This window comes from Rosa chinensis, chromosome 4, assembly GCF_002994745.2.
Source record: "Rosa chinensis cultivar Old Blush chromosome 4, RchiOBHm-V2, whole genome shotgun sequence".
Lineage (NCBI taxonomy): Eukaryota > Viridiplantae > Streptophyta > Magnoliopsida > Rosales > Rosaceae > Rosa > Rosa chinensis.
The window spans coordinates 5,250,566-5,262,686 of record NC_037091.1 but is presented as its reverse complement, the minus strand read 5'-3'; the positions used below and the strand labels follow the sequence as shown (position 1 = coordinate 5,262,686).

At 47.4% G+C, this 12,121-nt stretch overlaps 1 protein-coding gene across 1 annotated transcript; it reads left to right on the top strand.

The window, feature by feature from the left end:
- Positions 1–7,551: 7,551 nt before the first annotated feature.
- On the top strand, positions 7,552–8,133 carry LOC112198671. Its single transcript, XM_024339803.1, has one exon. It carries the CDS (start codon positions 7,552–7,554, stop codon positions 8,131–8,133), a length of 582 nt encoding a protein of 193 aa, XP_024195571.1.
- Positions 8,134–12,121: the final 3,988 nt, after the last annotated feature.

The window sequence follows — 12,121 nt, the reverse complement described above, 5'->3', positions numbered from 1 at the left end:
TAATGCTATCCTCGGTTCAATTGGCCAGCCATCTGGCTCTAGCAAATACGTGCCGCCTAATCAGCGAGAGAAGGCTAGCAGCAACACCGCTACACCGGTCGTAACCGTTGGCGCTATGCCACAGAAAGGCAAAGAGCAAGCTCTGGTTATCGGTGGCAGCAAAGAGAAAGTCACCTCGGCAGACAGACAGACTACCAGGCAGAAGCATCAAACATTGAGGGTTGGTGGAACCGCATCTGGTTCTACCACCTTTGTTCAATATGACAGCGACGGGGCAGAAAACGTATATCAGGAACTGCCAGGAAGCTATTATGGTATTGACCAGGCGGGTAAGCCGATTAAGATAACAGCCTTGACAAAAGAGATGCCCATACCAGCATTAACCCTTCAGCAACCAGCTACAACCCACGTAGTACATGTAGGAGAAGGGGCAGGGGTTCTGAACCAAGCACTACCCTTACAGGCTGCTAGCCATGCTGTGGCAACACCTCTTCCTCCGCCTCCGGGTCCGGAGTATGTAAGACGTGAAGAGGTCGAGGAGATGATCAGGCTGGCTAATCCTAGGACCCAAGTGGATGGGGTCTATGAGGGACCTTTCCCGCCGTATGTAATGCTCGCACCCTTTCCCAGGGGTTATAAAAATATCATATTTTCTACTTTTTCAGGAGAAGACACAGAGAATGCGGCTACCCATCTGGCCAGGTTTAGGGTACAGTGCAGCTAGTACCAGAATGATGACGTCCTCAAATGCAGAATCTTTGGCACTTCTCTCTCAGGAGCTGCCTTTAGGTGGTTTTCCAAACTTCGGCCGGGAACCGTAGCGGATTGGCCCGCGATGGAAAAGCTATTCCGAGAAACCTTTGGGGTCATTGAGCCTGAGGTTGACTTGGCTTCTCTCACTCAGATGGCCCAACAGCCTACAGAGTCTGCTGTGGCCTATCTTCAGCGCTTCCAAATTCAGAAAGCCAAGCTGAATGTCATCCTGCCCGAGAAAGAATTTGTCAAACTAGCGGTCAAGGGTTTGGAACCTCGCCATCGGAAGAAGCAACATGGCAGCATGATCCAGTCAATGGGAGAGCTTATCACAGAGGTAGGCAGCTTTGAACATCTCCTCAGAGAAATAGATGCAAGGAAGAATGCATCCAAAGGGACATATGTGCCAGGAAAACATCGCACCGTAGCAGCCCTGACCTACCAGCCGGCCACCTATGACCCTTACTACCATCATCACACTGAAGAAGTGGTTCAAGATGATGATGAGGAAGAGGAGAATGATATCGCTGCTTATGAGCTAACCGGGAGGAAGAATCTAGCCCTGAAGCAACTGAAGATTTCCAAAGAACCTGTCAAGCTCAAATCAATGGCCTTCACCAAACCTGAGTTTGCGACATATACTTATGATGCCAATAAGGCACACGAGATTCTGGATGAGATGATCGCGGTGAAGATGGTGAAGACCGACTTCGGACCTTTTCCTCGACCAGACCAGTTGAAAGGGAAGAAGTACTGCAAATTCCACAACCTGTGGAACCACAATACCGCGGACTATGTGAAGCTCAAAGACCAGATTCAGGTATGGCTTAATAATGGCAGTTTGCAGGTGGAAGCCCCAGCAACGGCGGGAGCGCTCGTAGACTTGAACCCTTTTCCCGACATCGGGATCAATATGGTCGATGTGAACTGGGCCAAGCAGAACCAGAGGAAACCAACCTTGGATTTGAGTACAACAGGGCGAGAGGGAAAGTCTACCGAGGATGAAACCCTTGCAAAGCAGAAAGCTAAAGCAGTTGGAAAAGCCTCACCCGTGGTCCTATGCTCGCGATGCAAAGAAGAGTGTGGCATCCAGGTGTCGCATGAAGAGGTCGAGCAGACGTTTCGTTTTGGCTCTCTCCCGCCTATTAAGTGGGCCTCGCCATCGCGGAACTTTCAGCCTTCTAGCCCAAGAGGAAAAGAGAAAATGGAGTCGCCACCATCCCCAAAGGACTCCAATCTATTCAAGAAAATGGAAGCGGCCGCGGTCGTTCAGAAACAAGAGGAGAAGGCCACGAACGAGTGGAAGAATATTCTAACCAAGCCCTACATCCCACCTGCTCCAGCTGCCACCATCAAGGAAGGAAAGTGGTACACTAGGGAAAAAGGGAAGGCACTGGAAACAAGCTCTTCTAGGAAAAGGAAACTGCAACGCAGGTTCGGGGAAGCCAAGCGCGCTCTAGAGGCTCTGGATCAGGGCCTGATCAAGCCTTCGCAATTGGTCAAATCACCTGAGCAGTATCAGAAGGAGTTGGAGGCACTAGCTGCCAAGCCATTAGTGGCTCCCCACAGCCTTCAGAAACAAGCAACAGGGGCAGATAAGCCCAGCGTTTTTTGTACGATCACTGAAGAGAGAATACCTCCGCCAGCTCGAAATTAGAGTTCGCCGATGAGGAGACCTCATGTTAGGCGCAGGTTATTTCGCGAGGAACCAGAAGCTAAACCCTCGATTTTCGAGAGACTGGGGGGCAAGGACAAGACTACTGATACTTTACAATGGAGACCAAAAAGAGTCCAGAGTGTAGTGGTCGCTCCCCTCGAGGTAAGCGCAGTAGGAGAACCGAAGTCAGACTCGCCCAAGCAAACACCCCTGTGGTACAGAACGCAAGCAGTGTGAAGTCAAAGGCCTTACAGAGGAGTCGTGAGTAGATTGTTTGGCTAAGCAATTCAACACTAACGCCCCTGTCAAAGAGCCCAAGCTTAATCTGGAGGACGACATGGAGGGGACAGATATGGCTGATACATCTTGCAACATGGTTTACATACTTCCCGCGCGGTATGCGCTATTGGTCACCGCTCAGGAATGCGTCGAAACTGAGGAAAACAGTGTGCAGCCCTTGCAGATAACATCGGCAGTCACGACACCTGTGGAAGAAGCGGTTTTGCTTGAGACGGAGGATGCTCATAGCAAGGAATTCTTCATGAGCTTCACCAATCCAACACCTGCTATGGTCCAACACATGAGACCTCTATATATAACTGCTGAAGTTGGTAGCATCAAAGTTAGCAAGATCATGGTTGATACCGGCGCCGCAGTTAATGTCGTCACTACCAGGACCATGCACCTGCTCGGAATCAAGAAGGAAAAGATCCAGTCTACGTCCCTCACACTCAAAAACTTCGCGGGGACTGTAACAATGACCCTGGGACTTCTTTTCTTGTGCATCAAGGTTGGCCCGGCTGTGGGAGTTTATGCTTTCTTTGTGACAGATTGCTATGCGGCCTACAGTGCTATTCTGGGCCGAGACTGGATCCATAGGAGTTATTGTATTCCGTCGACTCTTCATTAGGAGCTCGTTATGTGGAACAGGAAGACAGATAAAGCGGAGGTGATTAAAGCGGATTCTCGTCCATTCCCCGTTTCTGAAAATTATGTAGATGCCAGGTACTATTTGGAGCCTATCACTCAATTGCAGGTCAGTGGCATCGATGACAAAGGCCGCCCCACAGGGGTGACGGCCTCTGAATTGGCACAGTGGGGGCTCACGCTCGCAAAAGAAGGCTTGGAAAGGCCTGGCCACGCTGTGCCCAAACCCTTAAGCGATTAATGGATTACGACCTTCCAGAGGAAGGGATAGAGGCCTTCCACTCGCTGTACGAAAGATTATCGTCGTACTTAGTGGAAAAAGAGGCCTATGATAGAATCGCGACCTTAGAGGCCGTGAATGAGACACTCTCAGACCTGGAACATGAAGATGAGGTCGATATTTAGCTCGCTCCAGCAGTGCTGGACGATACACCTCCTAAAGTTAGAGATCCTACCGAGAAGGTCAATCTCAGAACAGCAGATGAGCCTATGGAAGTGGTCATCAGCGCTTACTTAGAGCCTAGCAAGAAACAGAGGCTCATTGATCTATTACATGAATTCAAAGACTGCTTCGTGGAGAAGTATGAAGACATGCCCGGCCTGTCACCGGACTTGGTTTGCCATCAACTACCAACACTCCCTGACAAGAGGCCCGTGAAACAAGAGCCGCGAAGAATGAATGCTGAGACCCAAATCCTTGTCAAGGAGGAAGTCGAAAAAATGCATAAATCGGGCATTATCAGGGTAGCCAAGTACAATTAGTGGCTATCTAATATAGTGCCAGTTCGCAAGAAGAATGGCAAGATGAGGGTTTGCGTTGATTACAGAGACCTTAATATTGCTACACCTGAAGATGTTTACCCCATGCCGATTAGTAGATGCCGTAGCAGGACATGAATTGTTGTCCTTCATGGACGACACCGCAGGGTATCACCAGATTCAGGTCGCAGAAGAAGACAGGCATAAGACCGCATTTCGGTGTCCCGGGTTCGCGGGTGTTTATGAATATGTGGCCATGCCGTTCGGATTGAAGAATGTCGGCGCAACATATCAGAGAGCCAGGAACTTGATCTTCCACGACATCCTGGGGAAGATTTTAGAGGTTTACATCGATGACATAGTTGTGAAATCTCAACAACGAGCAGACCACATCACTGATCTCAGAAAGGTATTCGAGCGCATGAGGCAACACAAGCTCAGAATGAATCCCGCCAAATGCGTTTTTGGAGTTCAAGCAGGAGATTTTCTGGGATTCATTGTCCATCAGAGGGGCATTCGAGCACATGAGGCCACAGTCTCTGATTACACGTATTTATATACGTGTAATTACATCTAAAATACTATAAATAAGCTAATCCTCAAGTCAATTAATATGTAATTAATCTAGTTTTATTTATTTTGTAGGAAATAAGCGGAGTCGCGGAAATCGAAAGAAAATGACCCGAGAATGGAGCAATTCGGAGATTTTAGCAAATGGACAAAATTGTGGAAATCATAATTAAGTAATTAATTTAATTACTTAATTATACAATCAATCTTAATTGGTTAATTAAGCTCACATGCACGTGCAGCATGCAAAGAGTATGGGTTAATCACCCATTGATCAATTCTATCTTGACACGTGGCATTCATAATTCTTTCTTGCCAAACCAAGCAGCACACGTGCCTGCCATCTAATTAACCTCCAAGCTTTTTCTCTTCTTGCCCTCAGAAGCACGTTCAGCCACATATATATATATATAGAACCCAACACCACAATTCGGAGAGATCACCCTAGAGAGCTACAGCGCCGCACAACCTAAAGGAACAGCCCTTTGGGCTGTTCTCTCCCAATCTCTTCCTCTTCCATTTTCTTTTTCTTTTCTCACACCCACACCAACAAAGCTTCATCAATTTGTCAAGGAGCATCAAGATTTGAGTTTGGGTAAAAGTGAGAAGCCATAAATCAAGGTTTGTCATAATTGCTCCATAGCAATTTGTGACTTGTTCTTGTTACTTCTCACTTCTCTTCACCTTTCTCTCTTTAATTTGATGAATATTGTTGTTGATTAGTTAATGGGTAGTGAGTAGTTTATTTAGGAAACTAGGGTTTGAGCCCTAGCATGGATTTTATGTAATAAATATGTTTTGATTTAATGGTTTTCAATTTCGTGTTTGGCATATGTTCTATTCTATAATATTTGGCTTAGATGCATGCTTAGGAGCTTGATTAACTCTTGATTGTGTCGATGAGCATGTCTAGAACAAATTAGGGGACCTAATCACTACTCTAATTTATAGCTAGGACACTTGTTTAGAACATGATTAGTTACAATACCAATTTCGATTGCCGTATTGGCTAGCTTGGGAACCTTGATTCTAGGACTCTTCGCCTTTTGGTGCAACTAGAGGCCCTAACAAGGCTCTAAATTGTCCCAATTGAGTTTCTACGGCCCTTGATCCGGAGTAGGAATACCATTTAAGGAATCTAATGACTCATGAGCCTTGAAAAGCCTTGGGTACGGTTTTTGATGCCATTATAAATTGTTTAACCATTGTCGGAGTATATTTGTGCATTGAATTTGGCTATGTGGATACCCTAGTGACCTAATTTCCATTTCTTACTTTTCTTTTCTTTATTTAATTTAGTTGTTAGCTAAAACTTTCATTTAAATTCTTGCAATTTAGTTATTAGAAAATTACAAACACAATTCAAAACTTCCTACAATTTTCGACTCATTTGTGCATAACCATCATTAGGCTCTTAGTTTTGACTAGGCTTTGGTGAAAACCAAAGCCGAGCATTGCTAAGGCTTGGTGCCTTAGAGTAGCATTTTTATTTATTTTATTTTCTTTTCCTTTTGCTTTTGTTGCTTAGTGACTTTAGTTCCGACCACCACCCAAGGATTGTGGGTTAGCCACTAATCCTCGTGGTACGATAAACTTTGGGCATAATATTTCCCTATCTTGACAATGATACGTACGCTTGCGTAAATATGTATCAAGTCAGTCTCCTTGCAGCCCTGGGTGTTGTTTTTTGATGGTTCACGGACTGAGACATTAGCAGGGGCAGGAATTGTTCTGGAGAACCCAGCGGGCGATCGTTTCTCTTACTCTTTCCAACTGGAGTTTAAGTGTACAAACAACCAAGCTGAGTACGAGGCCCTTATTATTGGCCTAGAAGTCTTACTGGAACTGGGGATAAGAGATGTTCAGGTCCGCGGCGACTCCTTACTTGTGATAAATCAGCTTCAAGAGCAATACAGATGTGCAAGCTGTTTGCTCGTCCCATATTTGAATCGCGCCATCGAGCTGCTGGATCAGTTTGACGACGTGGGTTTGGAGTACATCCCTCCCGAGCGTAACTTCGCAGCCAACGAACTTGCTCAACTGGCTACAGGCATTACATTGAAGTACAGGGTTCGAAAGTCGAGTGCCGCACGTTGCCTTCATGGCTCGCGTGGCCTGACCCGCCTGATGATCCGGTCGTCACTGTCCTAGAGCCTATTGACGTCGATTGGCGCATTTCGTTGATCGATTACCTCAAATAGCCAGACCAGACAGCAGACAGGAAGACTCGTTTCCTTACTTTAAGCTACTTCCTTAGGGGTGACGAGCTGCGACGGCGTGGGGAAGACGACATAGACTTCCAATGTGTTTATGGCTGTGAAGCAAAACGATTGATGCGCGAAGCGCACACTGGAATATGTGGAGCCCATTAAGTGGGACCTAAGATGCGTTGGCTCATCAGAAGACATGGATACTATTGGCCCAGTATTTTGAAGGATTGTATCGCTTTCGCCAAAGGATGCCAAGACTGTCAGGCACACAGACCAGTCCAGCACATTCCCAATATTCCCATGCAACCTATTATTAAACCTTGGCCTGCACGAGGCTGGGCACTAGACTTGATTGGGATGATTCATCCTCACTCTTCTCTCCAACACAAGTTCATCATCGTCGCTACCGATTTCTTCACCAAGTAGGTCAAAGTTGAGCCTTTGAAGGTGGCTTCTGGTCCCACCATTCGTCAATTTATTTTTCAGAACATCATCTGCAGGTTCGGTATCCCAGAGGTGCTCGTTTCGGACAATGGGGCAGCATTCATGGGAGGTGAGGTCGAGCAACTTGTCAATGACTTGGGCATCCAGTTCGTCCACAGCACTCCATATTATGCTCAGTCCAACGATCAAGCAGAGGCCAGTAACAAGATTATTATTACCCTGCTAAAGAAGATGTTGATTGAAAACCCTCGACAGTGGCATGATACGTTATATGAGACACTATGGGCTTATCGCACCTCCAAGCGGAATCCCACTGCTACGACTCCTTATGCACTGATGTTCGGCCATGATGCCGTTTTACCCTTAGAAATCAACGTTCACTCCTTACGCGTGCAAGATCAGCATCACTTGATAGGTGAAGATTATGTCCAGGCGATGTGGCAAGAACACGAAGACTTGAGCGAGCAGCGCTTAGTGGCTTTGGATAATTTAGTAATGGAAAAGCAGCGTATCGCCCGCGCCTACGATAAGCGGACACGTGGTCGCAGTTACAAAGAGGGAGACCTTGTTTGGAAAGCTGTTTTGCCCTTTGGCGAGAAATTGACCGGTCGCGGTAAATGGACTCCGCGATGGGAAGGACCTTTTGTTGTTCACCGCATTTTGGAACGCGGTACTTTTCACCTCAAGGATTTGGATGGAGACCTTCATCGCAACCCTATCAACGGGCGATTCCTGAAGAAATATTACCCTAGTGTTTGGGAGTTCGAAGATGCACCGGGAGAACCTTCGTCCCAGACTGGGGGGCAACCATAGTATTCGTCGGCTCGCATGATCTCTATATTTAGGCCTTCTGTTGTGGCCTTAGTCTCATGTGTCTGCTTCGCCTACGAACACTAGGGGGGCAACACTCTACACATTCAGGCCTCAGTTGTGGCCTTATTTTTGATTACTTTCCAACTTTTGTTGTAATTCTCTTCTTGACAATGCGTGTTAAGATTATACATGATGGCCTGTTCATGAGGCCTTATTTAATAAAAAATATTTTTATTTGTGCTAAAAAAAAAAAAAAACACATTCATTCATAGAGTGGCTTTGCGGCCAAAAGCAGTACAAATTGAAACAGTTACATTTACAATTATAAGGCCAAAGGTGGCTTGAAAAATCATAAGGATTGCAGATCTGCTATGGGTTTCTGGATCCGGTTGCGGCAAGGAAGATATGGGCAGTACCGCTGGTACTCTCCCTCTCTTCACCCACATCCTCCTTTGATCTGAGTAGCAGTTGCTCTCATTTGTACCGGAGGAAGAGGGAAGGAAATAATCCATCGCAACTCTTCCAGTTGATTATCCTCCGAGATGGAGATGGTCTTCAGAGAGAGCGCGGCTCACAACCACATCTACCTCCAGGGGAAAAACAGAAGCCTCGTAGTCAGACCCCGGAGGTAGGCCGCGGAAGAAGAACAGTCAGCCTCAAAGTGGCCTTCCACCCTTCTCCCTCCTGCTCCACGCGAGCAGACTGAGGAAAGGAATCCCTCAGAATCTGGTTCTGCCGCGTTAGGAGCGCGACATGTTCTTCAGTCTAACTGAAACCGGTGAATCTCATCCGGATTTCCAGAGACCAAAGACATGCCGCTGGACCTGAGATTAGGCCATAAGACCTACTCAGGTCGTGAGATTAAGCCATAAGACCTAGGGATTTTGAGGCTGAGGGTGAGATCATGAGGAGAAGATTTCAGAAACTGAAGAAAGAGAAGTAAGGATCGAGAAACTATCTCTGGGAAAGCCATATTTGCTTGTGTTTATCACTTCTCCAAAGTATAGGTATTTATAGGGCCAGTCACAGTGGCCTCAACCGTGCGATGAGCAGTTGAAATCTTTTTGACGCCATCAATAAGAGTATCAATAGAATTGAATGCTAGGATCTCAGAAATGAAGGAAATTGAAAACGCGTGGGAAGCGGGGCAGTCTTCAAGGAGGTAACCGCCGCATTTCGAGATTATCTATTCAAACAGTTTCAATAGTAATAAAGGCAAATTAAACGCTGAACTGTTCGAAAATTGGAACATATATTTGGGCCAAGCAATGTGGACTAGATATTTGCATTATAAATAATAATATTGTTCATACAAAATGGGCCTAATAGTAGAGGCCTAGAGTTTTCGGCCCGCGTGGGTCAAGCAAAGTAAATGTTCGTCCAAGCAGAAACTGGCATCGGCAGCGGCTCCCTCTGTTTCTCGGACCACCTCGCGAGCTTGAGTCAGGTTTTGAGATAGGATCTCAGAGGCCGCCAGGGGTTGCTCCATCAAAGGTTCCTCATGCTCGAGATGGGCTGTCAAGGCGGTCAGCTGGGCCTAAAGATCTTGAATTTGGGACCGGAGGTGATTTTGCGTGATCCGCAAGTCTCTAACAAGGGTAGCCCTGTCTCCTAAGAAATGACGAGAAGAATCCATTTGTTGAGCAAGGCCCTGATAATGGACCTGGGCCTGTCTGGCTTGTGCGGTCGCGGCTGCTCTTTCATTAAGCCGTTAGGGAGATTCTATAACAGTTCGTCTATCTCAGCGAACTCGTCCTCAGTGATGGCGTGCTCGCGACGAAGGACCCTCAAATATTCCAGAGCTCGCACGGATGTGCCAGGCAGCAGGATTTCGGGACTCAAAAGGCGGTGAAGTCCATCCCTAGCTTCATCTATAACCCTGAGAGGAGTCACCTCAAGTACGTGAGCCAGTCTATCCAATCTAGAGGGAAGCACAGGCATTGCATGGGGGGCAGCAGCAGCTAGAGCCTCAAGAGGCTCCACAACAGGGACCGCTTCCGGCACTGGCTCGACGTTCACCTCTCCTTCTTCTTCAGGGGCAGCAGGGGCAGGCTCTTGGTCGATCACATCTTCAGCAACGGGGTCAGTAGGAGTAGCACCAGGTTCTTCCACAACGATAGCTACTTCCTCGACAGGACTAGGAGCCTGGGTTTAAGAAGGAATCATGAGAATGCCCTAACGATCAGTAAAATCAGGACATCATGCTGTTTAAAGAGAAACGTACCTCTATAGCCGGAGGCTCGCGGAGAATGTCTATTGGTAAGGGTTCTTGGGCCAGCTCATCAGGGATTGGATCAGGCGCTATCTCTGCGAGGACAGGTGTAATGTTTGGCTCTTCACGGGTTGCGTCTGAAAGAGGCGGCCTTTCTTCCGCTTCAGGTGAACTATCATCTATGACTTGTACCGGGATCAGGGCCAGTTGTGCATTGCTTGTGGCGTTGACAGAAGGTAGAGGATTATTGGAACCAGTAGGTGCTTGAACCTGTGAAGCAGATGTGCCTTCACCGATGGCTGAGGAGCCTTCCCCAGTTTGTCTTGAGGATCTACGACGAACCTACAAGCGAGGATTGTTACGTGATTGCACGGCACAAAAAGAAAAATTTCAATGTGCACTTTTAATTTCTTACCAGTCTATCAGCGATTGGTTCATCTTCCGCCCAAGGATCAGTTCGAGGGTCAGAGCGACTACTCTTGCGGGCTAAGATAGCAGCGATTTGCTGGATTCAAAGAAAGGATTAGACTCGACTTGATAAGAAAACGCTGATGGTTTAATTAACAAAGTTCTTACCGTTTGCGGGTCGTCCTTATCGGAAGAAAAACCTTCTACTTCAGGTTCCGTTATCACTGTCTTTTGCTTCCCGGACTGTCCAATGGCTGGGGAAGCACCAACTGCGCGGCTGTCAGAAGGCGGCACATTTCCCTGGTGCAGTAAAAATTTGAGTTGAAAGGAAAAATGAAAGAGGGAATAAATTATGGACTAAGGTACTTACATCTTGAGGAGACTCGCGGATTACGATGCCAGCCCGGGGCTGGCGCCGGTTGCGGAGCCGGTTCAAGAGGAGGCGGAGGTTGTGCAGCGTCTTTAGGGAAGCGATCAAGTAGCTCAATATCAGCAGCATAGGGACATCTCAATTCCCCAGAAATGGTCGGAAAGAGCTCATCATCGCGCTGGTTCCATCAATTAACAAAAGCTTCTGCCCACCATTCCTCATATTCTTCCTCAGTCCCATCCATAGCGTCGATGTATTTAGCCCAATCAGGAAGATCAACCAATGAGAGCATGCTTTGTGCCGGCTCAGGCCCAAAAGGGGGCCCAAGTCTACGCCAGGAGGTGTTGTAGTTCCAAGCATCATACAGCGGGAATGGCACTAATTGGGCGAGGCCGAATTGGCGAGCGAAATGGTTAGGGGCGTAAAGCTCGTAACTAAGTTCCTCGGCAGCGATTCTGATGTCTGAACAAGAGATCGCGCGATGAAAAGCCAAGCGAGTGCGATCGCTGTAGCGAGGAGCTCCAGGGAGGAATCCATTTTCAAGCGGAGCTGGGAATCTCCTGCCCAATACTAAGTCGCAGTAGGGCATTTCATGCAAAAGATACAGGTATGTAAAGCACTCGGAGTAAGGAGGAGATGAGTACTTTTCTTCGCGGCTGAGCCATTGACCCAAGAGTTGGTCAGCCGGTGGAAGCAGCGAGATGTCGTCGCGACGAAAATAGGGGAAACAGGTTTGGATCCAGAAGTCAAGAATCCAAAAAGGGCCAGAAATGCTAGTCTCGAAAGGATGCATAGTGGCCTGATAGAGAGTCCAGTAGAGGGCACCCAATACAGGTTGCCCAAGCTCGACACTGCGGCCGTTGTAGAGGGCCGTTGCCAAAAGGGTCCAAGTACTAGTGGGCTTGCAGGAGGAAGTGCAGAAGATGAATTTACAAAGCCAATACTCCAAGAAAGCGATTCCGCCGGTCGCATTGTGCTCCTGGCTGTAATATGACAAC